We start from the raw sequence: 27,539 nt of genomic DNA, 5'->3' as shown, positions 1-27,539 counted from the left end.
TTAAAAATAAATAAAAAATAAATACTAAATTCCACCACTGATAATATGCTACTATAAAAATGTAAAAAAAAAAACCCCAATCATCTATGTGAACCATTGAAAATAAAAAAGTACACAACGTTTCATTTTAATTAATTTCAATGTTTTGATGATTATTTTTGTATGTTAGCCCTACTTCATTTTTGTTTTGCATTTTATTTATGTATTTATCTATTTATTTATGCATATTATTTAATTTTATTGCTATTTTTTTCTTTTACATATAACTATTGAAATAGATCTCTGATGTGATGGTGTAATGAATTTATTTCACAGTCTACAGTCTACTGTATTGGCCCATATTGTTGTTTTGTTTTCTGCATTGTTTGTTCTGCGTTCAATAAAGAGAAAAAATACTTAGCAAAACCATAAAGCTCTCTGTGGGAATATCACACCAATCTAGTTAGGAGTGATACTAGGTGATAAGGTAGGTGCTGTCCTTGGACATTAAACTCAGTGCTGAGAACCACACATAAGCTGTCCATCCACATTAGCAGCTCCCTGCCTTAAAGGGGTGCTCTTGCAATTTAGTATTGCACTTCCATTAAGTTGTGAGATTTGCGAGAGACAGATAAAAAAAAAATAATTGTCAAAATCGATGCAGCAGAGGTTGAGATATCCTTACTTTTAGTCTTATCAGTCAAGTCAAAAATGCTGTATCCTACACTTCCCATAATGCAACACAAAAGCATCTTTCATCAGACCTTCCCTACCTGTTAAATGCCCTTGTCTTCTTCTTCTTCTTCTGTTGAGTTTAAATGCCCTTGTCTTTCAAACTCCATGCACCCAGGCCACTTCATAACGCAGGTTTTCAGTCAGTTATTATTAAATAGGCTATTATATATAGCTCAAGCTATAACTCAAGTTAGGCCTGATAACATTATCAGAGTTGTTTTCTACTTCAGAAAGCTCCCACCAGAGCCACATTAGAGATAATACAGCTGTTTTCATGGGCTGAGCCTGAGTAGTGCTCATTTATGGCCCCTTTAATTTATTTTAATAAAAAAATATATTTTTTTGCTTCTCTCAAATAAACATCCAAGGGTTTATGTAGCCTAAAACTCTTTAACCGTCATCTCTTGACAATATACCAGTTCTTACTGTCGCTTAGCAACCACACTGTGGAGCCATCCATTACAAGAACGACGCTACTTGGCGGTGGAATGAAGAACATTTTAAAGAAGCATTTTACACATGAAATCTTTACATTAACGTTGCATTACTGAAGTGAAATCCACAGGTGGCGCGCTTTGCTTCGTCGTATGTCTGTCAACTGACATACACGTCATTGTCCAGCTGGTTCAGTGCGCCTGCGCTGTAAACCTTATTCGAGGAAGTGGCAGGAGAGGCAACTCCAACGACAGAGCAGAGTTTGTTGTTTATCACCCGTTTCAGAGAGGACAAAACATCACGCAGTTTTTTTAAAATGTCGGGATTTGATAGCAACCCGTTCGCAGAGCCTGCCAGCGACAACCCTTTCAATGTAAGTGTGTGGTTTTAGCTTCTGTTAAGTAGCTGCTAAGGCACAGTCGAGCTGGGTGCTGACATATCATTCGTTAAAAGGTAGCCAGCACGCCAGGAAACAAGTTGGGTGGATGTCGGGGAGGGCTCTACTCCTGCTCTCTTGAAAGCCATTGGCCAACGATAGTATGATTGACAATCCGTCAACCAATCAGCGGACTTTGTTTGAAAAGAGGGCGGGGTAGTCTGCGAGATTAGTTGCAGGAAGTTGTAGCTGTAGCAAAATAGGAATGTGTGTCAAACCTTTTTAGCCACATAACTACTGTTACTATTCAGTCTGAAAGGGATTTGTATCATTGTGTAGATTTTCTAATATGTTGGAAGTGATTTGATAGAATTTTGGAGTCCTGTAACGTCACCTACATTACCCAAGATCCTCAATTTCAGTCTCACTAACGTTACTGTACCTCCATTGGAGCACAGGATGTGGCCTAGAAGTCTATTCAATCTATAAAAAGCTCCGTAACTTAATTGTCGTTGTGTCCTAAAAAAAATATTGAATCTGGATAGCTTTTCTGTGAACACCGCTGGCCTCCTGTGTTCAGTTAATGTTCAGAAGTAGGCCATCAAACACTTTGCTTCCATGTTAAAGTGGCTGGCCTACAGATGGAAGTGTTTCTTCATGTAGATGGAAAATGTCAAAGGATGTGGACTTCGTGATTTACTATTTTAGAAGTGCACTGGAAATTAAATTATCCTCGGGATGTATTGTTATCATCCCATTTCAGAACTAGGATGCATTCCAGACTCTCCAAAGTTGAGACAAGTTGCATGCAATTTATTATTGCTTACATTGTGTCAACATGGGTCTTTAAAGGGGCACTCCAGTGATTTTAAAATTGCACATTCATAAAGTTTGGGGACTTGTGAGAAACACACGAAAAGAAAACTGGCCGAATAGAAGCAGCAAATGGCAAAATATCCTGACTTTTAAACTCCAATAATGCTGGATCCTACATTTCCCATAACTTATGCTGCGGTAAATGTTATTTTTGGTAGACCTTCCCTGCCTGGTAAATTCCCACTGATTTCAACAAAATGTTGAAATTTATTTTTTTATTAGTTATCTTTTTATTATTATTATTATTATTATCATTATTATTATATACACACATGTAGGTTTAATCTTCTTTTTGTTTTTGCTAAGACAACCTTTGGAGTCTGTCGTGCATCCCAACACACACACACACACATGTATTTTTTCTCAAGGATATGACCCATGTTTTTTCTTTGTAGCTGTAAAGCCATAAACACATTGGCCTACTTGTCTGCAGTTGTCATGAAGCTGTATATTTTCTCCATCTTTAATTTCTCTTTATGTAGTATAAAGTAGCTAAAGTTGAAAATCTGCAAGAAAAGCAATCCGTTAACAGGCACAACTCCCTCTCTACTACTATGCTTTGATAGGAGTGTTAGAAGCATGATATTTTGGTAACAAGGACCTTCCTCAGAAATATGGGAAGGGGTTGATATGCAACATAAAAGGTTAATTGAATTTTAATGTATTAATCACTCTGGAGAGTTTATAATATGTGACTTAGCCCACTGAGCAGCTCGAACACCCAGATTACAGTGCCTTTGAACACTGTACCAGATAAAATCTAATCTAGAATATAGCAGCACATTAGGTCTGTATGCTGTAATATTTCCTGTTTATATCCGTTAAACACACTTGCCGTAATTATCTTTTAAAATCAGGATTGCCTCATTTGTCAAGTACAAAATGTAGAGGAGTTCAGCTTGTTGCAGAGACACAAACATTTACATGGTAAAACAAGAAATGAATGGCTGAAGGGCAACGGCACTTCACATACAGTAACAGTAAATTACTCCTATCACACTACATATCAAAATTAAGAATCTGTGAAAAGTATTTTATGATTTCAGTGACATTACATAATGCAGTCACTTTTACAGTAGTGCAGAGTCACACTTTATTATATCAGGTGCACAATGGCCATGACGTCAGTGGAGACCACTGTTTGTTTGCTGGGTGTGAAAGTGCCTGAATAAATAACCTAGTAGCAGCTGGAACATGTTGTCTATGCTTTCGTGCAGCAGTTCACTATCAAGTGGTTATAGTCTTGCAAGCCTGCAGTCTGCGATGACATTAAACTAGTTGATATGTTGACAACTTTTGAAAGAATTTCAGGAGGGAGCAGGAAAACGTGCACCCTTTGTGACCTTTAAGTTAAACATGTTTTTTTCCCCCCAGTCATCTTCAGTGTGCTTTTATGACCGTGTACTTCTAAAACAATTGTTAGCACTGTAGGGCTGTGACATGCAATATGAAGAGTGACTCAAGTCTATTTAGTAGGAATATCCAGTTGTAGTTATGAAATGGGTGCAACAGCCACACCTATGCAATCAAGTGTTATCACAGTAAGTCTAGTTTCCCGGTACAGAGACTTTAAGGTCATCAATTTGGTTATAGCTGTCTTCACTCATTGCTGTCTGTGCTGTGTCATCAAAAGACACAAGCAGCCTCTCAGTTGTGACTCTGCAGATATTTTTCCTGCTGTCACACTGTGGTGTGAGGTAAATACATTTTGCATAATACGCTCTTTTGAGTATCTCCATAGGCTGTAGAGATCAACAAAGAGTTCTTAGAAGATGTCATCTGTCATCTAAAACCTACCATGGAAAGATGATATTTTAGAAAATATTACCTGTCTCATGTTGGCAGTTAACAAATAGTCTAAAAAGATGTGATTAGTTGTATTTTTTTTAACTGTTAATGTTTATTGAACGATATTTATTCTCCAAAGTGTTGAGGAGTGAAACTGCTCAGACATCCCACAGCTTCCTGCTGGGAATGTTTATAGGTGTGTCATGAGCAGATAAGTAATAGTGAGTAAGGTTGCACTTTTAATCACATGGCCAGTGAGTGACGTGATGCTTGGTTATCATGTGTGAGGTTCTTGTTCTTTCCTCATACTTTTAAAGGAGAAATTGATTCTAGAAACGTTCTGACAGTTGTTAGTGTGGTTTAGCTTTGTCAAAATTTTAGTTTTATTGTATATCAATCTCACAAAAGCCCTACAATACTCAGTCCATTCTGCTGCCTTTCCTATTAAAACAACTGCTGACAGATGCAGTGTTATCTGGGCTACAACTAATAATTATTTTCATTATCGATTTAACTGACGATTATTTTCGCCATGAATCGATTCATCGTTTTGTCCACGAAAAGCCAAAAAATAGAGTACCCCCTATAATTTCCCACAGCCCAAGGTGCTGTATTCAAATTGCTTATATTATTGTTGTTTAGTATCAGATATGATGAATCAATCAATCAATCAAACTTTATTTCTATAGCACCTTCCAACAACTGAAACTGAACCAAAGTGCTGTACAACATTGAAAACAAGAAAAAAAAATAAATAATGATAATAACAAATAATAAAAAAAGTAGACAAATAGGTCAGCAGAGCACATTACAACATTAAGATAAAGAGAAGTGTCACAGGGCCACTAAGTGTTAAAAGCTATTCTAAATGGGTTTTAAGTTTGGCTTTGAACAAAGGCAGGTCAGTGATGGAACATAAGTCAACGGGCAGAGAGTTCCAGAGTTTCGGACCGGCCACTGCAAAAGAACGGTCGTCCCACTGCCGGCACCGGGACCGGAGGACCTCCAGCAGATGTTGCCCAGCAGATCGTAGAGCTCTGCCGGGTCGGTGAGGGCTCAAAATCTCACACAGATAGGAAGGAGCAAGGCCATTGACTGCATTAAAAACAAATGTCAAAATTTTAAAATGAATTCTGAACTGGACAGGGAGCCAGTGCAGGGAGTACAGGACAGGTGTGATGTGCTCGTGTGTCCGACTGTTAGTGAGCAGGCGGGCCGCAGCATTTTGCACAAGCTGCAAACCATGAAGACCAGCTTGGTTAACTCCCACATAGAGCGCATTACAGTAGTCTATGCGGGAACTAACAAAAGCATGGATAGATTTCTCCAGGTCACAACGGCTCAAGAGGGGTTTAACCTTTGCTAGAGCTGAAAGAAGCTTGCCCTGACCACAGAATCAATTTGCGTGGTTAAAATGGGGGGTCAACGCAACAAGACCAGGAGCTGAAACGCTGGGCAGGTTGGATGTGCCAAAAACAATACATTCTGTTTTGTCCTCAAAACAGATATGATGAAGAAAAGCAGCAAATCATCACATTTGAGAAGATGGAACCAGCAAATGTTTGGAATCTTTACTTGAAAAATGGCTAAAACGATTAATCCGTTATCAAAACAGTTGCAGATAAATTTTCCGTTGATTGACTAATCAATTAATCAACTAATCATCGCAGCTCTAATCTGGGCACTGTATTTGTGTATTTGGGCATCATGAAATAAAATGTTACATATTTGCATCTTTATACATACCCATTAAAAATGCTCCACTGTAGATATGCAAATAAGAATAAGATGTGTCAGTTGTTGTTTTGCTTTTCGACTAGTAGTAAAACAATCTTGAATATCATGGGATGTTTGTATTTCAGACTGTGATTATCGGGGAATTTGAAAAATTCCCAGAGGAACTCGTACTCCCTGGTACTTGGGGAACATCAGAGGCTATTGGGTCACTACCACAACATACTGTATTAGACAAATGTGCTATCTGCATGGCTGCATGGCATCCAGAGAATTTTTTTCTTATAACAATAAGTGACAAAACGATTAATCACTTACCAAAATTCTTTCCGATTCATTTTGTTGATCAATTAATCGACTAATCGTTGCAGCTCTTATTATTAGCAACTTATTTGACACATTAATTGCATTAGATGGAGGGTTGATGGCTGGTGTCCTCTAAAGAAAACCCAATGGTAGGAGGAACAAACGTGTTAGCTGATATTTCTCAACTGGAAAATGGTATTAAAAATCCAGTGAGGATTTCAGTTTTTTCATGTCATAGGAGTGCTTTGATTTAGCCAGGGAATGTCTTGCAAAATTCATGCAATTCATAAGCTAATAATAATAATTCATCAGCCTTGCAGAATCTGCTTTAGTCACAGACTTTCACTGTTCAGCAGTTGGTGGCCTCATATCAGTTAGTAACAGTTGTTAATTGTGACATCTTCGATCATACAGAACCCACTAGAGTCCATTAATGTTTACCAAAGGTCTGTGCCTAACTCCTGTTAAGAAATGAGTCCTTCCCAGGTAATGATTCATCAAGACCTTTAGAAGTTATTGCAACAATAACTGGATGTTATTGTACTTCACTTTATGACTTGGTCAAAGCATGGTACCAGATTTCATAGTCTGGGGTCACTCAGGTATCTTCAGTGTTTCAGGAAATGAAAGTTCCTAAAGAAGAGTTCTTCTGATGTTAAGATAAACAGCAATAGATATTTTTGTGTGTGTGTGTGTTTTTCAGAGGTCAAATATCAAGGGTCAAGGTTAGAGTATGTGTGAACAAACCCACCGGTCTTGCTATACAGTTATATCCACCTAAATGCCAAGAAATGCAGTTCTATAACTGCACTGATTTGTTGCTAACCCATCACCAAACCTCACCTTGGGCTGGCCTAATAGTCAGAGACACTGTCCTGTAAGGTCCCAAATTCAATATACTGTATATCCAATATGCAGTTTATCCAAGTCTCGTTTGTATTAGTGTCTTTGAACAAGACAGTCCGCAGAGTATAACAGAAGTCAAGCAGTTGAAATTGGATTCAGAATTTATTGTTAAAGTCCGGTCCGGTTTATGTGTATTTGTGGTGATTGGCTGAGTGACCGATATTTAATGCGCGGCGCGTTTTGTTGTGTTCCAGGACCCTTCGGTCACACAAGTGACCAGCTCCGGCGTAGAACCAGTTGACCAGTACAACCCTTTCCCTGCCACAGTAAGACTTCTGAAACCTGTCATTATCTTCTTGTTTGTTTCTTTTTCTTCTCCATGGTCATCTTTAGTTTGGCTTTCTTGGTCCTCTCTTGGTCCTCCTCTTCCTTCCACCTGTATTAATCTCTTCTCACTTGTCTTTTCTGGCCTTTTATTTTTTCTTCACTTTTTCTCCTCTTATTTGCTCTTTGAGGCCGTGCCCTACTTGCTGTTTTGCCGGTATATTTTGGTCTTGTTTTCCTCTTCCTTGTTAATTTCCTCCTTTACTTTTTCTTGTCCCATCCTCCTGCTTCCACTTACTCTCCTTACCTTTTCATTTCCTTGTCCTTTTCATCATAATTTTCCTGTTTTTCTTGGTCTCTCTTGTTCTTGTTGTCTCACCCTTGTATTTTTCCTCACAGTCATGTCATGTGTTTGCTTATTATTACTTTTCAGGACAGTCTAGCAAGTCATACCACTCCAGCCTCCACGTACCAGCCTGCTGTGTTACAGCCGTCAACAGAGCCCAGTCCACAGGTGAGTCATCCATACTGAATCTTTCTCTGTCTGCCAACCCCTCCACTCATCTCCTGTCGTGGAAACAATATTGTGTAGACGTAGATTGAGGGACACTTCCTTGGGTATTGTCCCTCTGTATGTGTGTTAAGTATATTTGATTGCAGCTATGTTATTGTTCACACAGTTGGTACAGTTGTATGCTTCAGTTTCCCACAAAAATAAAGCCAGCGCAAAAAACACAAAACATGATTAACCCACAAGAAAGCATAGTGAACATAGAGAAGAGTGTACAAGGTGACAAAACAAACAGAAAATCAAAAGAAAGTTAAATTAATTCACCAAATTCGTAAAAAAACATAACACGGCCCTACCAAGAAGCCACTCTTGACTGATCCTCTACCAGTTCCTATTTACTTCCATTTACTCGTTTATATGTTTCCCTAATTACATTTTTTTATTTTCACTGGAGTTGGGTGTCGTAGTACACAAAATGAGAGGATGGTGTGGAGTTCATTCTTCTTATAATGTTCCCATCAAAAGAAATGTCCAAACCTGATATTGAATCATAGTAAAGACATCTTGAATCTGAAAGTCTTTGAATCTGTGTTCCTGCATTAAACAACACACTAATTGGTCTAATGGGAGCACTGCAATCATAAATCCAAAAATGTACCTTAAATGTGATATCTGAGATGCTACTTAACCAACTTTTTCAAACTTAGAGGATGATGCATCTTGGTGCTGCCTTCTGAGCCTGTTGTTAAAACAAATACACTCATAATGGATCATTTAAGGTCAAATTTTAACCTCTAAAAGGTGTAACGGACTAAACACATCCTGTTTCTAAGAAACCTGGAGAGATACTGTATGGTATTGCTGTGTGGCTCAAGGTACAATTGCATTATTACAGTTGTCATGTTTAGTTAGTAATTGTTTACTTACACATAAGAATAGAGAGTCCAGCAACATCTCATATGCAGTAATCGGTCTGAATTGAACTTTTAGCCAATAGTTTGCTTATTTTAGACATGTAGATGTAATATCTATAATAGCTGGATGGCTAAAGAGCTAACCAGTACTGGCTTCACAAACATCTACTCAGTTTACACAATATTATAATGAGCCTCTTTGTTCCACTGGTAATTCTCATAAATATTCATGAGTCCTTCCTTTTTCTGCCAAGTCAGACATCAGCTATGGTGATCATAAATATGTATTTCTGGCCTTACATACAGTATTGTGGCCTTTTTAAAAATACATGTATGCCATTTATAAACACTTGCAATGCCCAGAATGGCTGTTGATGTTTACATTTAGCTTCTGTAATAGTTCACAGTGGCTCACCCCTATGTTAGATGTTATATGTAAAATATAATGCAGGCTGATATGTGTAGTGAATCATTTTGCAGTATGTGTAAAGTCCTGTTGTATCTGTACCATTTATATGTAATGTGAAACTCCTGAGAGTTGCTGATGTGTCTCCGCACTAATGTCACCAAGATAAATTCCTGTGCATTCAGTGTGGTTTTTTTTTGAGTAAAGTGTTTCTGACTCTCCCTTTTTCAGGCGACTGCATCTGCAGCTCAGGCCAATCTGCTGAGGCAGCAGGAGGAGCTGGAGAGAAAAGCTGCCGAGCTGGACCGCAGAGAGCAGGAGCTACAGAGCAGAGGCCCGTCAGGTCATTAAAGACACAAACCTCTCCTCTCTTCTCTCTGCAGTACTATCAGAAGCAGCACAACTTAATGAGACAGAAAAGCAATATGCAATGTATACATATGTAGTATCAGAGAGAACAATATAAAACACATCCCTGCACACAGGCTGTGAAAAATGCTCTGAAATCCACATTATCAGTTCTACAGGAGATCATGCATCCACCCAAAAAACTAGTTTTTAGTTATATGATATTATCGCAGAGTATAAAATTCATATTAAACTCATAATCATAATAAAACCCCACAAAACTATGCTGTAGCACCCATGAACGACTACACATGTATCACCTTTCAGCTTGGTTTTATATTTACATGGGTTTTTTTAACTTTATGTTGTTTTGCTGAGTTAATGTTGACCTGCACTGCTGAATCAGTTAATCAGTTAAACACATATTATTTATCAACACAGAACTACTCAACACGATTCTTAGTTAAAGTTACTTATCAAGTAAAAAAAACAAACATTTGTAGGTTACAGCATCTCAAACGCAAAAAAAAAGAAGCTTTTCTTACTTTTATATCTTTGTTTATTTAAAACCTGTATGTGTTTTTTAAACTGTAAATCAGACAATTTTAACTTCATTTTATCATTTTAGGCTTGAATTACTTTGAATAGACAGAATGATTAATAGAATTGTAATGTTATATACAGATGTGTATGTGCTTCACTAGATGGAGGAGACAGTATGCAGATGCTCTCATCAGCTTAAGATACATCAGCTGTGTGAGCAGCACTTTATAGTGTGTTAGTCCAGAGCCAACGCAGTCTATATATAATACACATGCTGTACTTAGAACACATTAGATATCTTATCTAACTGCTGCTTCAGAGTAAACAGTATATAACCTGTAGCATGGGAAATCTACCAGCTGTGTTTGTCTGCATGCTTACTAAGCATGCAGACAAATAAGCAGAATAAGCAATATTCCCCCATATTACTCTCAATATAATATTCCTGATTTTTACTGTGTGAATAATGAGGAGACATGCTGAAATTGGAATTGGAGTACCATATTGACTCCCACACACTTGATGAGTGTTTATTTGAATTTATAATGTGTTCTGAAGGGAAACATTGCATTTCTTTCATTTTAAGACTTTAAATGAAATGACTTTAAATTTTGCTTAAAATGTCATCTGATATGAAATACAAGTTTCAGTAACAGTACTTCAGGAGACTTACTTGTATATCCACCATGGTTTTTTTTAATAAAATGTAGTCTTTCTCTTCCTGAAGTGGTGAAAAGTGTGTTTTGTAGATAAGTTCTTCCTTTCTAACAGGCTAGATGTTGTCTCTTGTCTTGACAGGTAAAGAGAACAACTGGCCTCCACTTCCTAAGAGCTTCCCCATCAAACCATGTTTCTATCAGGACTTCTCAGAGGAAATCCCCCCAGAGTACCAGAGAGTCTGCAAGATGATATATTATCTCTGGATGTGTAAGTACATGAAAGTAATAGGTGTGCATGTGTGCATTGGGGCGGAAATGAAAGCAGAAATTCAAATCAGAATCAGAAATACTTTGATCCCGAGGGGAAACTCTTTTGATATAAAACAATTTCTGTTTGCAATAAGAATTGCGTACATTCCTATGTATTAGCATTTTTACATTTGTATACAGAAAATGGAATTTGGCACAAAACCTGAGATGTCCCACACGCAAAAACACAACTTACCTGCAGTGCTATTCATCCATCTAGATTGTTTTGGTGTGAGTTGCAGAGTTTTGGAGATATCGGCCGTAGAGATGTGTGCCTTTTTTGAATATAATGGGACTAAATGGCACTCGGCTTGTGGTGCTCAAAGCGCCAAAAAAATACATGTGAAAAAGTCTCAAGATAATCCACAGATTTGTTGTGAGTTTTTTCATGTAGGAACTATCGGTAGAAATAAAAAAAGTTCCTGCATGAAAACTCAGCAACTCACACCAAAACAATCTAGATGGATAAATAGCACTACAGGTAAGAGTGAAAATATGTATTTTTGATTTTGGGGTGAACTGTCCCTTTTAATGTCTTTTGATTCTCTGAAATATATTAATACCAGAACGTTTTTCACCTACATACTGTATATTGTGTTTCAATTACCAGTACATATGTGTACATATGAGGAGTAACAGTGCTGCTGTAAAAATGAACACTGGCAACAGCAGATCATACTGATACCTGCTGATGATGTGGAGCTTGTAACATTTAAGAGGATGTCTTTTTCCTTTTTCTTTTTTTGATTTGCATAGATTTCCATATATGGACCTGATTCACTTAGTTTATGAGAGAGTTTTGGCATTTAACTCTTAGTGATTTATGGCAGATTAGATCATCTCCAGTTTGGTATTAGTATAGTTTAACATTGCACTATGTTTTTTAAGTGCTAAGTAACAATTATTATAATGTTATTACAAGTTGTGGTATGTTCATCAGTGCTTATAGGTAGTTGTAATACAGGTGTTTCTGTTTGCTATATAAATGATGATAATGCCGACAGTAGTATTATCATCACTGACTCTTGTCTCCCCACTGTCTCTTCAGTCAACTGTGTGACTCTGTTCCTCAACCTGCTGGCGTGTTTGGCTTACTTCACCACTGATGCGGCCTATGGTGTGGATTTTGGCCTCTCCATCCTCTGGCTCATCCTCTTCACTCCCTGCTCCTTCCTCTGCTGGTACCGGCCCGTCTACAAGGCCTTCAAGTGAGTCTCCCTTCATAAATAACACAGTGTTGCTGTAAATAGATATATGTGGCCTTTGCAACACCCCAGTTGATTACTTTAGGTATCTACTGTCTCTGTTAAATACAATAATACGTATAATACTTACCTGTTCCTTCAAAAGAAAATCAATGCTAGATAACTGTGACAAAAAATCTGTAGTTGTGAGCCACACTTACAAATTTATTTGAAGACATTTTTATCAGAGCTCTCTGGCTTATTGTTTTATCCCGTGATGCACAGTAAACCAAAGAAGATGTAACTTGAAGAAAAAATTATTATAAGTGTTGTTACATTTTACTTATCTACATAGGTAGCTTATGTGTTCCTTCCTTGTCCCTTATTTTCTTGTACCCAACACCTTATCATGCATTATTGGTTTTTACAAGACTTGGTCACATGTGCACAACACATGCTTACTAAAACGTCATGTTTATTTTGAAATTATCAACGATCCTTTGAAAATATTTTCCAAAGTGTAACATTTTGAGTGAAATGCATATTTTTTTCTCATTTTTAGGAGTGACAGCTCCTTCAGCTTCTTCTTCTTCTTCTTTGTGTTTTTCTGCCAAGTGGTAATCTTCATCATCCAGTCTGTAGGCATCCCCAAGTGGGGGAACAGGTGAGTCACACAGTGTTTCATTTTGACATGTGGAGGGTTTATGAAATAAAGGTTAAATGGTTTGGATTGTGTCTTCAGTGATCATTGAAGTCTCAAAAATGTGGTCAGAAATATGAGGGTGGTAGGTACATTTTTTGTCAAGTATATGGTACATTGAAATGTAGCATGATCAAGCAGCAAGTTGAAAATTGCCATTTTGGTTTGATACAATTTAAATTTAAGTTTAAAAATGCCCATTTCCAAATTCCATTTATTTAATTTATAGATTTGGCCATATTTGATATACTGATTCATAAACAAATAGATTGTAATTAACAGTGGTTTGAAGATTTTTTTGTGACATAATGATTTGTCCTACTATGAATAATTAACACGTAATCAGAATAAAACAAGAAAATGACCTGTGAATTTATTCACATCCAAATTGGTGCATTCTTCATTAAATAATAGCTCATCTGAATATGTGAATAAGAAATTACTGATAACACAAATTAACTGGATTTATTGGTGATTTCAACATTCCTCCTAATGAATGTAGTGTTGCGTTTAGTTGTGGTTCCTTGCCTTTAGTATCAGAAGTACCACAAATCAGCTGGCCTATAAGCTGCTGTCCTCCCTCCTTTCTCATTTTCTGCATTCTTTCATCTCTTCTGACAGAGACTTTTCATCCTTCAGCCTCTAGCCTGCTGCCTCTCTGTCTGCTGGTAACTCTGTAAGTTTCTGCTGCTCACTGTCTCTGCTACGTTCTGCCAACACTCACTCTCTTGCTTTGTCCTCATAAACTTGTATTTTGGAACATACAAGTTAAGTGGTAAACTGATGGGCTTTACACACTAGAGATGTGTCGGTATACCGGTTTTACTATATACCTTCTATGGTAACAATACTGCCAACAATTTCCTTTTATTTATTTAATATTATTTTTTGCCTTTATTTGATTAAAAAAAGCGGCCATGTGGCATGCGCTGTAACCATTTGGCTACCAAGGTGCTCCCTGCCAACAAAGGGGAGGGGAGGGGAGGGGGTTGGGGGAGAGGGAGGCACAATGCAAATACCACCTAGAATTATTATTATTTTTTAAATAGTAGAATAGTAAATGTAGTGTTAATATTAATAAATTAGTAGTAATAGGAATGACTGCTACAGGAAGAATAATGTTAGCATCAGTAACAGAGCCAATAACAACAACTGTAGTAGCAGTTGTCGAGCAGGAACACGGGGGCAGCAGGTGGTCCACAACCACAGATCCAATCTCTGCAGCTCCGGAGGCAGAAATACCTGCTGAAAGCGACAGAAGGAGAGAGGAGAGAAACGAGAAAGCACAAAACTACGGGAGAGAGAAGATGTTGAGTTAGTAACATGCAGTAATGGGATAAAAATGCATACAGATGGAGAAGGAGAGAGGAAAGAGGTGCATCATGGGAAGTCTCCCGGTAGTCTAGGCCTATAGCAGCATAACTGAGGGATGGTTCAGGACTCGCCCAAGCCAGCCCTAACTATAAGCTTCATCAAAGAGGAAAGTCTTAAGCCTACTCTTAAATGTGGAGATGGTGTCTGCCTCCTGAACCCAAACTGGGATCTGATTCCACAGGAGAGCAGCTTGATAGCTGAAGGCTCTGGCTCCCATTCTACTTTTGGAGACTCTAGGAACCACAAGAAACCCTGTATCCTGGGAGCGCAGTGTTCTAGTCGGATAATAAGGTATTATGAGATGTTTAAGATACGATGGTGCCAGACCATTACGAGCTTTGTAGGTGAGGAGAAGGATTTTAAATTCTATTCTGGATTTTACAGGGAGCCAGTGCAGAGAAGTTAATATTGGAGAAATATGATCTCTTTTCCTAGTTCTTGTCAGTACATGTGCCGCAGCATTCTGGATCAACTGGAGAGTCTTGAGGGACTTATTCCGGCAGCCGGATAATAAGGAATTGCAGTAGTCCAGCCTAGAAGTAACAAATGCACAACATTTTCGGCATCATTTTGAGACAGGATGTGCCTAATTTTGTAATGTTATGTAGGTGAAAAAAGGCAGTCCTTGAAGTTTGTTTCATGTGGGAGTTAAAGGTTAAATCCTAATCAAAGATAACTCCGAGGTTCCTTACGGTGCTGCTGAAGGCCAGGACAATGCCATCTAGAGTAACTATATCTTTAGATAATGTGTCTCGGAGGTGTTTGGGACCAAGTACAATAACTTCAGTTTGTCTGGGTTTAACATCTGACTTGATCGATAGATATAATTGGGTATCATCTGCATAGCAATGAAAGTTTATGGAGTGTTTCCTAATAATATTGCCTAAAGGAAGCATATATAAGGTGAATAGAATCAGTCCAAGCACAGAACCTTGTGGAACTCCATGACTAACTTTGGCGTGCACAAAGGGACTCACCGTTAACATGTACAAACTGAGATCGATCTGATAGATAGGATAGAAGAAGCAGCCAAGAAAAGTTTCTGATGCTCCAGATAAAAAAGAAACTCTGCGTTCAGAGGAAGGATTACAGTCAAAAAAAGGAAGCGATCGATGGCGAGGACAAACACGGATAACCGTTGTTGTAGCTGAGGGCAGACACTCAGCTACTCAGCATCGACAGTGTTTGTGTAATTACTCTCACTGCCAGAAGGGGGAGACAAAAGTTCCGCACTGCAGGTTTAAATAATACTCCATGCAGTATTTTATAATTACCTGTTTTGTTTCCAAATGGCTACGTTAAAAAGGATCGGTTTTCATGGATTTTTCCATAAATGTTGATGGCTGCGTAACTTCTCATACAGTCAAGAATTTGAGAATAGTGTGTCACAAAAAGCGCCTTCTTTTATTTATGTAACATAGCCAAGATATGGCCCATTTAATCCAATTCAGACACTCAAATCCTTTTACATGCTTTTATAACATTCTTCATTTGGTAGAAAACGCAGCTGACAGAGTCCTTATAAGATCTCAGTTTATGTATCATATAACACCTGTCCTGATGTCTTTGCATTGGCTATCAATACAAGTAAGCTGATTTCTTCTGACTTAAAAAGCTTTAAATGGATTGGCTGTGTTACTGTGTCTGTGTACTCCATCACGTCCTTTACGTTCTCTTGATGCTGGTTATTTAACCAAAAAATATTTTGCGGGTAGAGCCTACAAGCTCCACTTCAAGACTCCTAGTTTCACTGGCTGGGTAAACATTGAGTTATACTTTGATAACTAGTTACCTTAATTCTGTTATTGTTGCTACAGTATATGAACCTTTTCAATTTCCTAACCTCAGTTAGGAATGTTATCATGTTATATTAACATTCCTACCTGTATGTGTGTGTATTCTTACATGTGAAGGATCATAGTTGCGTGTCTGATGTTATATTTTAACCTGTAAAGTGTGCAGAGACTCTTTGGGTGATTTGCACTTTAAACAAACTGAAGTTGGAAAAAGCTCTTTGATTTCGAAAAGGCACTTTCCAGAACGACCCTTGTCCAAGTGGCTCTTCATTTCCCCCTTTTCCATTTTATATTGATACTTCTCATTTCATCAAGGCACTTTACATAATGACTAAACAGACAGTCAAGGGGACTCTCTTGTTTTGTAGCTCTTCCGTTGGAGATGAGATGCAAATCACAAAGCAGCACAATTTTAACAACATATTCTGAAAACAACAAAGGCACTTTTAGGATATTCATATGAAAATTTACCCACACTTTAAAATGTGTTTTTATTTGATCTTTTAGAGCATGCATTCATGTTGTAATAATACCACTTTTATTATGTTCATTATTGACTGATATGAATGATATATTTGATGATATATATAATGATATAAGTCAAGGTTTTATGATTGGCAGCCTTCATTCTGCCTCTTGTATCTTCTCAGCTTTTCACGCTGCTTCTTCAACACATTCTTCTTCTCTCCCTAAATGTAACCCAACTCTCGTCTAGAATACATGTGTACTGTATGTTCTTGTATACAAATGTTTCATACTGTTTAATTAATGTTGTTTGTAAGATCACCTGAAACTTAATGATGTTCATTGACTCCAGTGGTTGGATCGCTGCCTTCACTATCATCGGCAAAAACAATGCAGTGGGAGCTATCATGATCATAGTGGCCATCCTCTTCACCATCTGCGCTGTGCTGTCTGTCATCCTGCTCAAGATGGTGAGAGTTTATTCACTTTTCTTAATATTTGTTGGTTAGCAGCTTTGATTAATGTGTGCTTTTACTTACTTGTGAGGGGGAATTTAGTTTTTTTGTATTAACATTCAAGTTTGAAATTGTGACCCTAAAACTGGTGTTTGCATTCAAATCTCAGATGGAGTTTGGCATAGGGAGTGTGACTGAATTAAGTCTACGATTTTATGTTAATTGAATATCTTTTCTTGGTTACAAATACTTTTTTTAAATTACTTTTTTTTTTTTTTTACAGTTCTATTGCATTATTTTGCTTTTGTTATAAAATTACTATTCTGAATCATGCGGCTAATAAAACCACTGGTAATTTATGACTTATTGACCCTTATCAGTGGTTGGAATTGCAACTTTGACAAATCTCTGAGGCTATGGAGTGAGTGTTTAAACTATCAGACCACAGATGAGAAAATAAAGCAGTGCATCAACAACACAAAGTAATAGTGCTTTGTCATTTGCTTTTCTGGTTTTAGAAAACAATGTTTGGTAACACCTGTTGATAGGTCAAATCTCCATCCTCTATTTATGAACAGTCGGGTGACAACCACCAGCAGCAACATCAGGGGTTTAGGTAGAACCAATTAATCTTGAACAGATTAGACTACTGTAACTGAATTTTCTCAGGTCAATTTCAACTCCAACTTGACAACAAAATGCAGCCACCAGAGTTTTAACAACAAGACTAAGAGTCTACAGCCACGCAACAGTGCTCTGAGCTAAATGCTAACATGGTCACAATTACAATGTGACAACATGTTAATGTGCATATTAATGGTTGAGTTACTAATATCAATCAACAGCCACTGTATGTCATGGTCATTTTGTGCTATGGCTATTGAAGGTCTTAACTTAGTGTAGCTTTGAACTGTTTGCAGAAATTGATCAGGGGTAAATTAAACTGTATTGCTATATGTCACTATCCCTCACCACTGTGACCAGGGCAGCCGTTTGCTCACAATCGCTTTCTCTTCAGGTCCACAGCTTGTACCGCCGGACCGGAGCCAGTTTCCAGAAGGCCCAGCAGGAATTCTCGCAGGGTGTCTTCACCAATAAAACCTTCCAAACAGCTGCTGCTGGTGCAGCATCCTCTGCTGCCCAGGGAACCTTCCAGAGAAACAACTAACGGTAGACTGAGCTAAGCTAAGCTCCATTTAACAGGTCAAGGTCTATATGTTATCAGGTCTAGATGATTAAGTTCATTGAAGTCGAACATTCATTGAAAACTTGTTGGTCTGCACCAAAGTAGCTGGAAGTTATTGTGACTCTGGAAACAGCTCCTGCCTTTTGGAGCCAGCGGCTGCAAATTATAATCTAACCTTATAATGTACAGACCTTGAGCTAGGCGAGGCTACATTATTAGCCTCCCTCCTTTCACCCCCAACTGTCAATGCACATGTAATTCCCCATATTAACTTTGCTTTTCACATTCAGCATGTCATCTGCAGAATCGTCTGGCTCTGCTTGGGTGTAAAAAGCAGTCGAAGGGAAAGTCACACATCAAGGGCATTCTGGGGTGGAAAGCATGAATGAAGTTGACGGATTGCTATTTCAGTGTGTCCTGGCTTTGTATATTTTGTGCACTTTTTGGCAATGCTCTTCAGTGTAAAATGTGACTGTAAGTGTGCGTGCATGTGTGTGTGTGTGTGTGTGTGTGTGTGTGTGTGCATGTGTGTACTGGCATGCTGATCACATGTATTCATGTGGGTGCAGTACACGTTTGTTTCTCCACACCAATGGTGGAACCTGATCCTGTAATATAAATGACATGAAGCAGTTGTTTGTCATTGATTGGCATTTTTTTCAAAAGCATTTCGTCTTTGTTGTTGAACTTATTTTGGCAAACCATGTCTTTTGTGTGCCGAACATTTCAGTCTAATAAGAAAAGTAACTGTAATAAATCATGTAGTTAATTGTAATCTGTCTGGCTTTAGATTTTTGGATATTACTGTTACTGTAACTAATCATTTAAATCTGTTTCAATTATTCAATAAGGAAAAACACTCAGTTCTCAATTCTCAGACTGACACCCCCCCATCACTTTCAGATTGTAATGCTATGTTTTTAAAACGTGTGCCTTTGACTTTTGTCTGGAACCAAAATTTTGGTAAGATCTTTCTGAAAAACCAGTGTGGTGTCAGAAAAGCGGTGGAAATACTGTATATTTTGGTATTTGGTATCACATGATGGTTTCTGCATAAAGATCACATCCACAGAGGAAATCAAAGTGTTTTGCTTCAATTCATTTCAAACTAATTTAAGTCTTACTTTAATTTAGAATACAGAGAGAATATAATTTGATTTCACTTTCACTGTCATTATTAAAATTGTTTATGAAGCAGCTTCAACTGCATCTTTGATCACTGCCTTTCTCAAAAGTTGTTTGTAAGGAAACCAAAGCAATACTGACTATCAAAATGGAAAATAATGAAAGATCTTGAAGTAGATTTACACCAATTCATACAGTTTGCTGTAATGGGCTGAGCCTATTCTGTTGATTTCACTACTAACAGTAAATGCAGGAAGAGGAACGGCTTATTTTTCACTAAGCTTAACAGTGTAGAAATGTAAGTATTCAGCCAGTGTGAATCTTTAGGAATAATCAGAGATCTCAGAATTCACAGAATGAGTTTTGACAGGAGAAGCATGGCATGAACCCCCGATTTCACTGATGTGTATCTGATTTGTAATTTCTACTAGAGCAGTGCAAACTTTCCATAACACTTACCTTACTTTAAAGAGAACCAGTGTCTCAACATCACCAGTATGCAGCTAAGGTACTGCATTTTCATTTAATTCTCCTCCCTGTACCTCTCTACTCCCTGTACCTCTCTACCACCAAGCTCTAAATTATTTGTGTACTGATGTATATTTTCTATGTGATTTCTTATATTGAAAAACATGCATATGTGTGTTTATTTGATGTACTGTTTTAAAACATTAGCGTAGATGTACCCTATGTTAGCATTCTTAAAGAACAATTGCAAACTCCAGATCATTTGTGTGATGTTCTTGCAACAGATAGTGGTCTAATTTAAGGTTCGATCTTACATCCATTATGTAATACAAGATTTGTATTCATTCACACATCTCTGTATGCATTGTTTTGGGAGAACAGAATTCAGTGCCTTTTGTATTTCAATATTGAATATTGCATCTAATAAAATGCTTTGCTTTCATTTAAAGCTGTAATTGTTTTTTTCTTATAAAAATGTATCACACACCTTGTAGGTTTTGATGTTATAAAAGTTTTACTAAAATTCTGAATATACTGTAAATGGGAAATCTCTGGGTTTGTAGGAGAGTAGAGGTTCTGGTTCTTAATTTAACTTTGTCTTATCAGGTTGGTGAACACTCGTTTGGCATTTTTGCACTGGTGAATCACCATTTAAAAAACATTTTTTTTGTTCTTATAAACGTTCAGTCTGTATACCTTTTAAATTAAGAGCGTTGATTCATGTTACTTGAATGTGATAGTATTACAAATATAAAGGCACTTTTTACTATTGAAAATTAAAAATACGCAGGACAACATTTTATTTATTTTTTCATTCCTATAATATTTATTGTTTTTTGTGCACTGCAGTTGCACAGATTGTTTGGTGTCAGAGGGTTTCACATCAATTGTAACTATTAGATTCTCTGATGTTTTGTTTTGTGTTGCTTACTCAAGGGCATTTCTCATCTTTGATAGCAAGTCTGACACTTTTCTGTCATTTTCCTCCTCCTCTCTATTTTAAAGAGGACAGAGGAGACTGGACACAAAGCAAGGAGGAGAGAGTCACCTTTGTGACCACTCTGTGTCTGCAGTGACCCAGACAGTCTAAGGGGAATCTGCACCTATACCCAAACTGCTGCTTCTACCATCTGCCTGTCTGTCTGTGTTTCTTTCTCCAGGGTCTGTCTGTCACTCTGTATGGAGCTCAGAATAACTGCAGCCACTTGCCATCAAACACAGCCATCAGCAACTGGGCCAGACAGGCCACCTACCTGAGCAGACAGACACTTTTTTAGAAGTACGACTGTGCAGTTCTCTGCAACCTTAAAGTCAGAGGCAGTCACATACTGAAAGAGACTGTAGCCAATGACTATCTGACTCTGACTATCTATGATTTTTAAATTAAGGTTTCCCTTTATTAATGTCTGTTGTACAAGGTGAATGCTACAGAAAAAAAAATCTATGTTTTGCTGAGATAGTAAAAGTAATGAGAGACAGGGAAAGGTCACATCCCAGTGGTTTTTCTTGAGCGTACTACAGTAATTACCTAACAATCTAATTACCAACACCTGGGTTTCCCTAACAAACCAGTCACAGTGTGGGTTAGCAGTAAGTGATTTCATATGATATGTCTTACGAAACCTTCCTGAACTCTCTTTCCACATCAGTCACATCCCTAAGTATTGTTCTTCTCTTTCTCTGGAATAAATATGATCAGTAAACTTCAAAGTTCTGCACTCCCACTGGGATAAGACGGCCCATAAACGTACAACTCCACATCCTGCAAACTGCTTAAGTTTTATACGGTTGCTCTGTAGTCTGTCAAAGATGACCAGTGGTGGAAAGTAAGAGTATTTCCATTTTATGCTACTTTCTACTACTCCACCACATTTCAGAGGCAAATATTGTATTTTTTACTCAACTGCATTTATTTGACAGCTTTAGTTACTACTTTCCTTGCAGATTCAAATTAATAATACAAAATAAATAATAAACATTATTTATGATGATGATTATGATGTATTATTATGGATATGGATAAGACTTTATAAATTCACAAGCTATAAGCCCCACCTTTACCAGCTGCAACATTAAAGTAAAATGCATCAATATTTATAATTCTTGAAGAATATTTTGGATCCTAATACTTTTGTACTTTTACTTAAGTAAAGGTTTGAATGCAGGACTTTAACTTGTAACAGAGTATTTCTACACTGCGGTATTGCTGCGTAAGTAAAAGAAGATGACACAATTACTGCCAGCCTAAGTTTTACAATGAAAGAACAGTGTGTGAGAAGGATCTGCCTCAAGTGAATTTTCAAGTGTCAGTTCAGCCAAATTACAGCCATTTTCTCACTTACAGTACCGATTCCATTGGGTGCGAGTGAATTGATTTCTTCTTGTCTTGTACATGGGCTCAACAGGTAAAAGTTTGTTTCCAGACCCTTGTGCTCTATACACATTACCTGAAGACCATCATTAAGTTTCTCCGAAAGGCCTTCGAATCATCCAAAGTGATTATAGATTCAGTTAAGGCACAACTTGTAATTAATTATTCAAAGCATAGAATATAACGTTAACTCTGACCTGTTCCTGTTTTAGCCTGTTGTTAAAGTGTATGCACACTTAAATATTATTTATCTATTTATAAAGATAGATTTGTGCCTATTTTAATCTCATATTTTTTTTGGTACACGTTTTAATTAATACCTGACATTTTCATACTTTAATGCATATGATTCAAATACACATTTTTTGTTTATACAGCCTTCTGAGTTTTGATGAGTGTAGAATATATTGAGTAATTAAAAATAAAGTAAGGAACCAGTCTGTTAGGTCAGAGGGATACTGTATTTATGGCTGATTTGGCACAACAATGTGTTTTAACATTGGTTGTCCAGCCGATGGCGAGGTAGACGCCAATTTATAGTTGCCATATCAGACAGTGTGGTATTGGGATCAAAATGATCTAATCTGCTACTTGTTTGAAAACCTGACCAAATCTGTGTGATTTGTTTGACTGGAGTGAAAATGGGAATTAACAGTAGAGTAAATTAAAAGTTAAATATTGGGAGCATCCTCGGGAACAATGCACTAATATCAAGTCACATTTATCTTAATATGAAAGGACAAGATTGAGTTTTACTAAAGGGACATATTTTTAAATTGTGCAGAAGTGTGGTCTTATGCCTGCTCTGCATCTACTTCAAAACTGTGTTTTAGTCTGTGATTAAACATTTGCTTTGTCTGTTTTTACTTCTTCTTTTCCTAACAGAAAACAAAGAACTGAAACTGTACATTCTGGCGGGTCTGACACTTTTCTCAGCCATAACCTGCAGATGTAGTGTAGCTCACATCATCTACTCACTTGCAGTGAGTTTTGCTTATTACCACCAGAGGGAAGCATTACTGTGGTTAGGTCGTCTATGAAGTGAAGTGCTGAGTCACTGTCAGAAAGACCTGCACAGAAAAAAAACACAGTATGAGGTATCTTCATACTGTAGGATGTTGAACACTGTCTCTTACAAACACAGCTGACTGGTGCAGGTAACAACTATACCGAAGTGATCAAGTCATACAGACTCTTGTTTATTGCAAGATATTTAACCATTTAACTTTGGCTTAGTTTGAATACAAGAAGAGTAATTAAGTTTTTAATAAGATATGGGGGTATGTTGGGGTATTTGGACACTAAATTAAATACTAATAGAAAACAGCACATGAATATAGAACTTTAAAAAGAACATGGCCTAAATGAAAGGAAAGTACCATCTGCATCAATGTAAACTGTATAACTGGGACAGATCTGAAAGTGTGTGCTTCTATTTGTAGCTATCTCCTGCCACGTGTTAAATCAGTGGTAATTACAGTAAAAGGAAGGTTCGGGCCTACTTGTGAGGCCCAACAGAAGTTGGTGTGGACCTCCTTATTATCCCCTCAGTGTGGTGCTGACACTTTATGCTGAGATGCCCTCTGCTACACACTGAAATGTGCCACGCTCAAGGTTAACCAGGAGAAGAAAGAGGCTATATAAAGGCTGGTCTATATTCTCTCTCTGTCTTTATCAGTGTGGCCTGATGTGTGTGTGTGTGCATAAAAATACATCCTCCACATTCACTGCTCCAGACACTCAAGCAGTCTGATTCAGGATTTGTGACTTTCCAACACATCAGCACTGACAGTAAAACGTTGAAGCTTCTAGGTTTGTTTTTCTTGTAGCTAATTTAATGTATATACTTTAAGCGGCATGATAGAGCATAGGTTGTTGTGCAACAATATATCCTGGAACAAATTTACAACAAAAAATAATAAGAGTGAGAGCTCTTTATGCATTTTCTATTATGGAACATGTACATTGTACACATGTAAAACTGTACAGTATAATGCAGTATTATGTCAAAATAGGGTTTGTGTGACATTCATGTTTTTCTACTTGCTGGATGCCAGAAAGTACGTCAATGCATATCAGTTTCTCTCGCTTGTGTAACAAAGCAGGGAAAATATCTTCCTATGCAACTGCACTGAAACATTAACTCAGTTTCCAGTTTATTAGGTCATCCTCTTTAAAACTAATGCAGTCTAATACAACAGTCTTGCAATAAATCCTATGTTCATATCAAGGTTTGTTGAAACTGTTTTAGAGAGGTGTTGATTTTAACTTTATGATCATCTTGGTATTGCATTACACAAAGAGGTGTTTATGTTATTTAGCCTACCCTCATTCATATAAAGTGGTGGACAAAAAAAAATAGAACCACCAATAAGGCAATACAATTCAGCAGCACCACAAACTACATCCTCCAAAATGACGCACAGTTCAATCAGCACCTCTCTAAAACAGTTTCAACAAAAACTGAAAAACTTCATGGAGGCAGGATTTATTTCATGGCTGTTGCATTAGACTTAGCTAGGTGTACCTAATAAACTGGCAACTTATTGTACGTAAGCAAGGTGTTTTTTTCTCTGCAAATTAGTGGGTGTTACCTTAAGAGAGAGTTGTATTATGGGTTGTCTGTAGCTTTAATTTTGCTAGGCTAGGTAGTACTTAATTGTCTGTTGTGGAATTATCCTGTCCCAACAGTAAGCACATTTTAACCTAACTTACAGTACAGGAGTTACAAGATTTAGCCTCTTGCCCAAGTTACCTGTTTTGACGGTTAAATAAATCCCAAAAGAGTAGCAGACCTCCAGAGATTCTGTCAAACAGAAAGAAATGGTGTCAAATGAGAAAATGGAGATACCAACAAAAAAAAACATAAACTACCTTAAATATTTCCAAGACAAGAGCTGGGCAGAGAGACTGTACGTGACTGAATCACATAATGGATAACTTTAGCTTCACTCGAAAACACACCTGGACAAGCCACACAAAGGTATGATTAATGCTTAGTAGGCTACATTAAGACAGTATGTCACACTTGTACATGAGAAAAGGCCTCAGTGATGATACTTAACTTGTGAATTTGGCAAATGTATCTTGGGTAAAATTCCCCAACTTAAATACAGAGCAGGATAAATGTGCTAGCCTAAACTCTGCATCGTGCTGAGCTAACGCTAGCTTGTTATTAGCATAATTTGTGACCTCAGAACGCACGTTACTGCGTGATTCGGTCACATATCATTCCGTAAGCAAACCACAGCGAGGATAAGTAAAAACTTTTATTTTTTACCTGTTATTGAAGAGCGGGTTACATCCTTTATGGTATTTTCCTCACCTTACAGATGTCTACTGTCTGTCAGGAATGATAAAATGTTTATCCGGGGCTACACCAACGTGTAAATCCAATATTTTCAGTGTGCCGACCCGCTACTCTCTGCTGAACTAAGTTAACGCTAGCTATGGCAGGGCAGTGGTCGGGCACATTATTTGGAAATATTGGATTTAAACATTGATTTCACCGGCAAACATTTTCTTTCATTCCAGGCAGACAGCAAAAATACATGTTGAAGAGTACCCGCTCCTGAATAACAGGTTAAAAAAAAAAAGATTTTAATTATCCCCACTATAGTTTCCTCAGCTGAAATGTTTGTAAATTGTATTAAGCCGAACTGAATCCACTGATTAATGCAGATTCTAGTTACACAAGATGTTAGCATGAAACAAGAAAGACCAAGTTTACTGTATTATTTAGAAAAAACAATTAAAATGTCTGTTATTATTGGTGAGCTATTTACAAAAAATTAAAAGATGTTAATTGTGTTCTAACCTTTTATCTTGTAAAGTGTTCATTATCTTCAAAAAGTCTCTATATAAAAACTTTAACGAATCTGCAGCTCAATAATGACAATTCGACAGTTGTGAACGCCACACATTCACCAAAGCGCTCTTATTTTGAAATCTCCACCGGAAATAAATATTTGTTATTATTCTGGTGGTTTTGACACGTTATCCCTGTCTTCACCTCCCTCCCCTCCCCTCCCTCACCTCTCAGCATCCTCCTCACCCTCCGTTACCCCCACCCCACCAGACTCTTCCCCTCTCTCACACCGGTAGTTGTCATGGCGATGGAGTCAGCCTCGGCGTCGGCTCCAGGGGTTGTTGCCATGGAGATCCCGGTACGAGGTGCGCTCCCGGTGGTGGAGGAAGACGAGGGCTACAGCGCGCCGCAGCCTGGGTCCGAGGAGCGACTACGGTACCGTCGAGAAGGAGTGAGACGGCGGCGCGGGGTGCCGTTCAACCGGGGCGGCTACTACATGCTGATAGTGATCGGGGAGATCGGCACGGAGCACCAGCTGGACACCGCCAGAGCGCAGATAGAGCGGGGTGAGTGATGGACGAACCGCCGGTGTGAATCTGTGCTTATTACCTGTTTGGCAGCTGTGCTTCAGTGTGCAGCGTTGGGCTGGAAAGTCGTGAATAAAGGTTCCAACGTGGAAACAAAACATAAACACGACAGAAATGTTTTGACGCAATGGATAGGATAGTATCCATAGGTAGAAGCAGTTGCTGCAGCATTGCACCATGGGACACCACGCATTTCCCCTCACCCACTGTGAACTCTATGACTGTAAAATTGCAGACCCAAGTTGTAAATGCAGCAGAGGTCTTTTTTTAACAGAGCAGTATTTTGGCATGCAGCTTCTCTCTTGGTTTTAACCAAATATTGTTACTCTACCTACTAATCATTGTATGAATCAGTAATTACCAATTAAGCAGACATTAACAGACCTGATGATCAGTGTGGGCTGGATAAGTTAAGTAAAACGTGTATTTCCACCCTGCACATTAATGTTCCCATTTGCGTTGGCAGCCATCTAAAATGCTTATTTGTGCTTGAGCAGTGTGTGTGTGTGTGTTTTATGCTTTCATGTGTCTCTACATGGATGAGGTGTCATGCACCCTCAAACTAGTAAACAAACAAAACCTGCAGGCTGTGCTGGGCAACGAGAACACAACAACTTCACAGATATTATAAAGGAAATCACGTAGCTTTCTGTTTCCTGCCGGACTCTTGTTTTGTCACATCATTACTCAGCTGAATATGTCAGCACGGTCTGAGTTCAAACCCTGCTTCTCCTCTTGAGGAATTACAGCAGTGCTATTGTGATTCTGTCAGTGTTGGCTGTCTGAACTTTAGTGATGTGAAGGGATTGTTGATGTTGCTGTGTGACTCAGGAGTATGCCAGTCAGCAATTTTCTGCTTTGCCGTTGCCACTCTAAGCTATTCTCAGTCCAGATAATCAATCGCACTTTTAGATGCCAGTCCGGCGCCATA

At 38.0% G+C, this 27,539-nt stretch overlaps 2 protein-coding genes and 1 long non-coding RNA gene across 5 annotated transcripts in view; 2 read left to right on the top strand and 1 right to left on the bottom strand.

The window, feature by feature from the left end:
- The first annotated feature begins 1,281 nt into the window (after positions 1-1,281).
- scamp2 (secretory carrier membrane protein 2) lies at positions 1,282-20,284 on the top strand. Of its 2 annotated transcripts, none has more exons than XM_044192728.1 (10): positions 1,282-1,522; positions 7,330-7,401; positions 7,833-7,913; positions 9,462-9,573; positions 10,920-11,048; positions 12,138-12,297; positions 12,836-12,937; positions 16,961-17,078; positions 18,082-18,233; positions 18,554-20,284. In XM_044192728.1, the coding sequence occupies exons 1-9, from the start codon at positions 1,466-1,468 to the stop codon at positions 18,229-18,231; spliced, it is 981 nt and encodes a 326-aa protein (XP_044048663.1). In that variant the 5' UTR covers positions 1,282-1,465; the 3' UTR covers positions 18,232-18,233; positions 18,554-20,284. The 2 variants fall into 2 exon arrangements, with proteins under 2 accessions (XP_044048663.1, XP_044048662.1); XM_044192727.1 differs by having other exon boundaries at positions 1,283-1,522; positions 18,540-20,284.
- LOC122874625 lies at positions 18,728-25,774 on the bottom strand. Of its 2 annotated transcripts, XR_006377646.1 has the most exons (3): positions 25,494-25,774; positions 24,969-25,019; positions 18,728-23,283 (listed from the first exon to the last, which is right to left on the bottom strand). It is a non-coding gene; the product is annotated as an uncharacterized LOC122874625 (long non-coding RNA). The 2 variants fall into 2 exon arrangements; XR_006377645.1 differs by lacking the exon at positions 25,494-25,774 and having other exon boundaries at positions 24,969-25,190.
- Positions 25,775-26,279: 505 nt separating this feature from the next.
- Positions 26,280-27,539, top strand: part of map1ab (microtubule-associated protein 1Ab) — a 71,085-nt gene continuing 69,825 nt past the window's right edge. Inside the window, exon 1 of the mRNA XM_044192723.1 lies at positions 26,280-26,587. Within this exon, the coding sequence (XP_044048658.1) occupies positions 26,323-26,587 (265 nt within the window). The 5' untranslated portion in view covers positions 26,280-26,322. The remainder of the gene's footprint in view (positions 26,588-27,539) is intronic.

Source organism: Siniperca chuatsi, linkage group LG4, assembly GCF_020085105.1.
Source record: "Siniperca chuatsi isolate FFG_IHB_CAS linkage group LG4, ASM2008510v1, whole genome shotgun sequence".
NCBI lineage: Eukaryota > Metazoa > Chordata > Actinopteri > Centrarchiformes > Sinipercidae > Siniperca > Siniperca chuatsi.
This window is presented reverse-complemented; position numbering and strand designations above follow the sequence as displayed.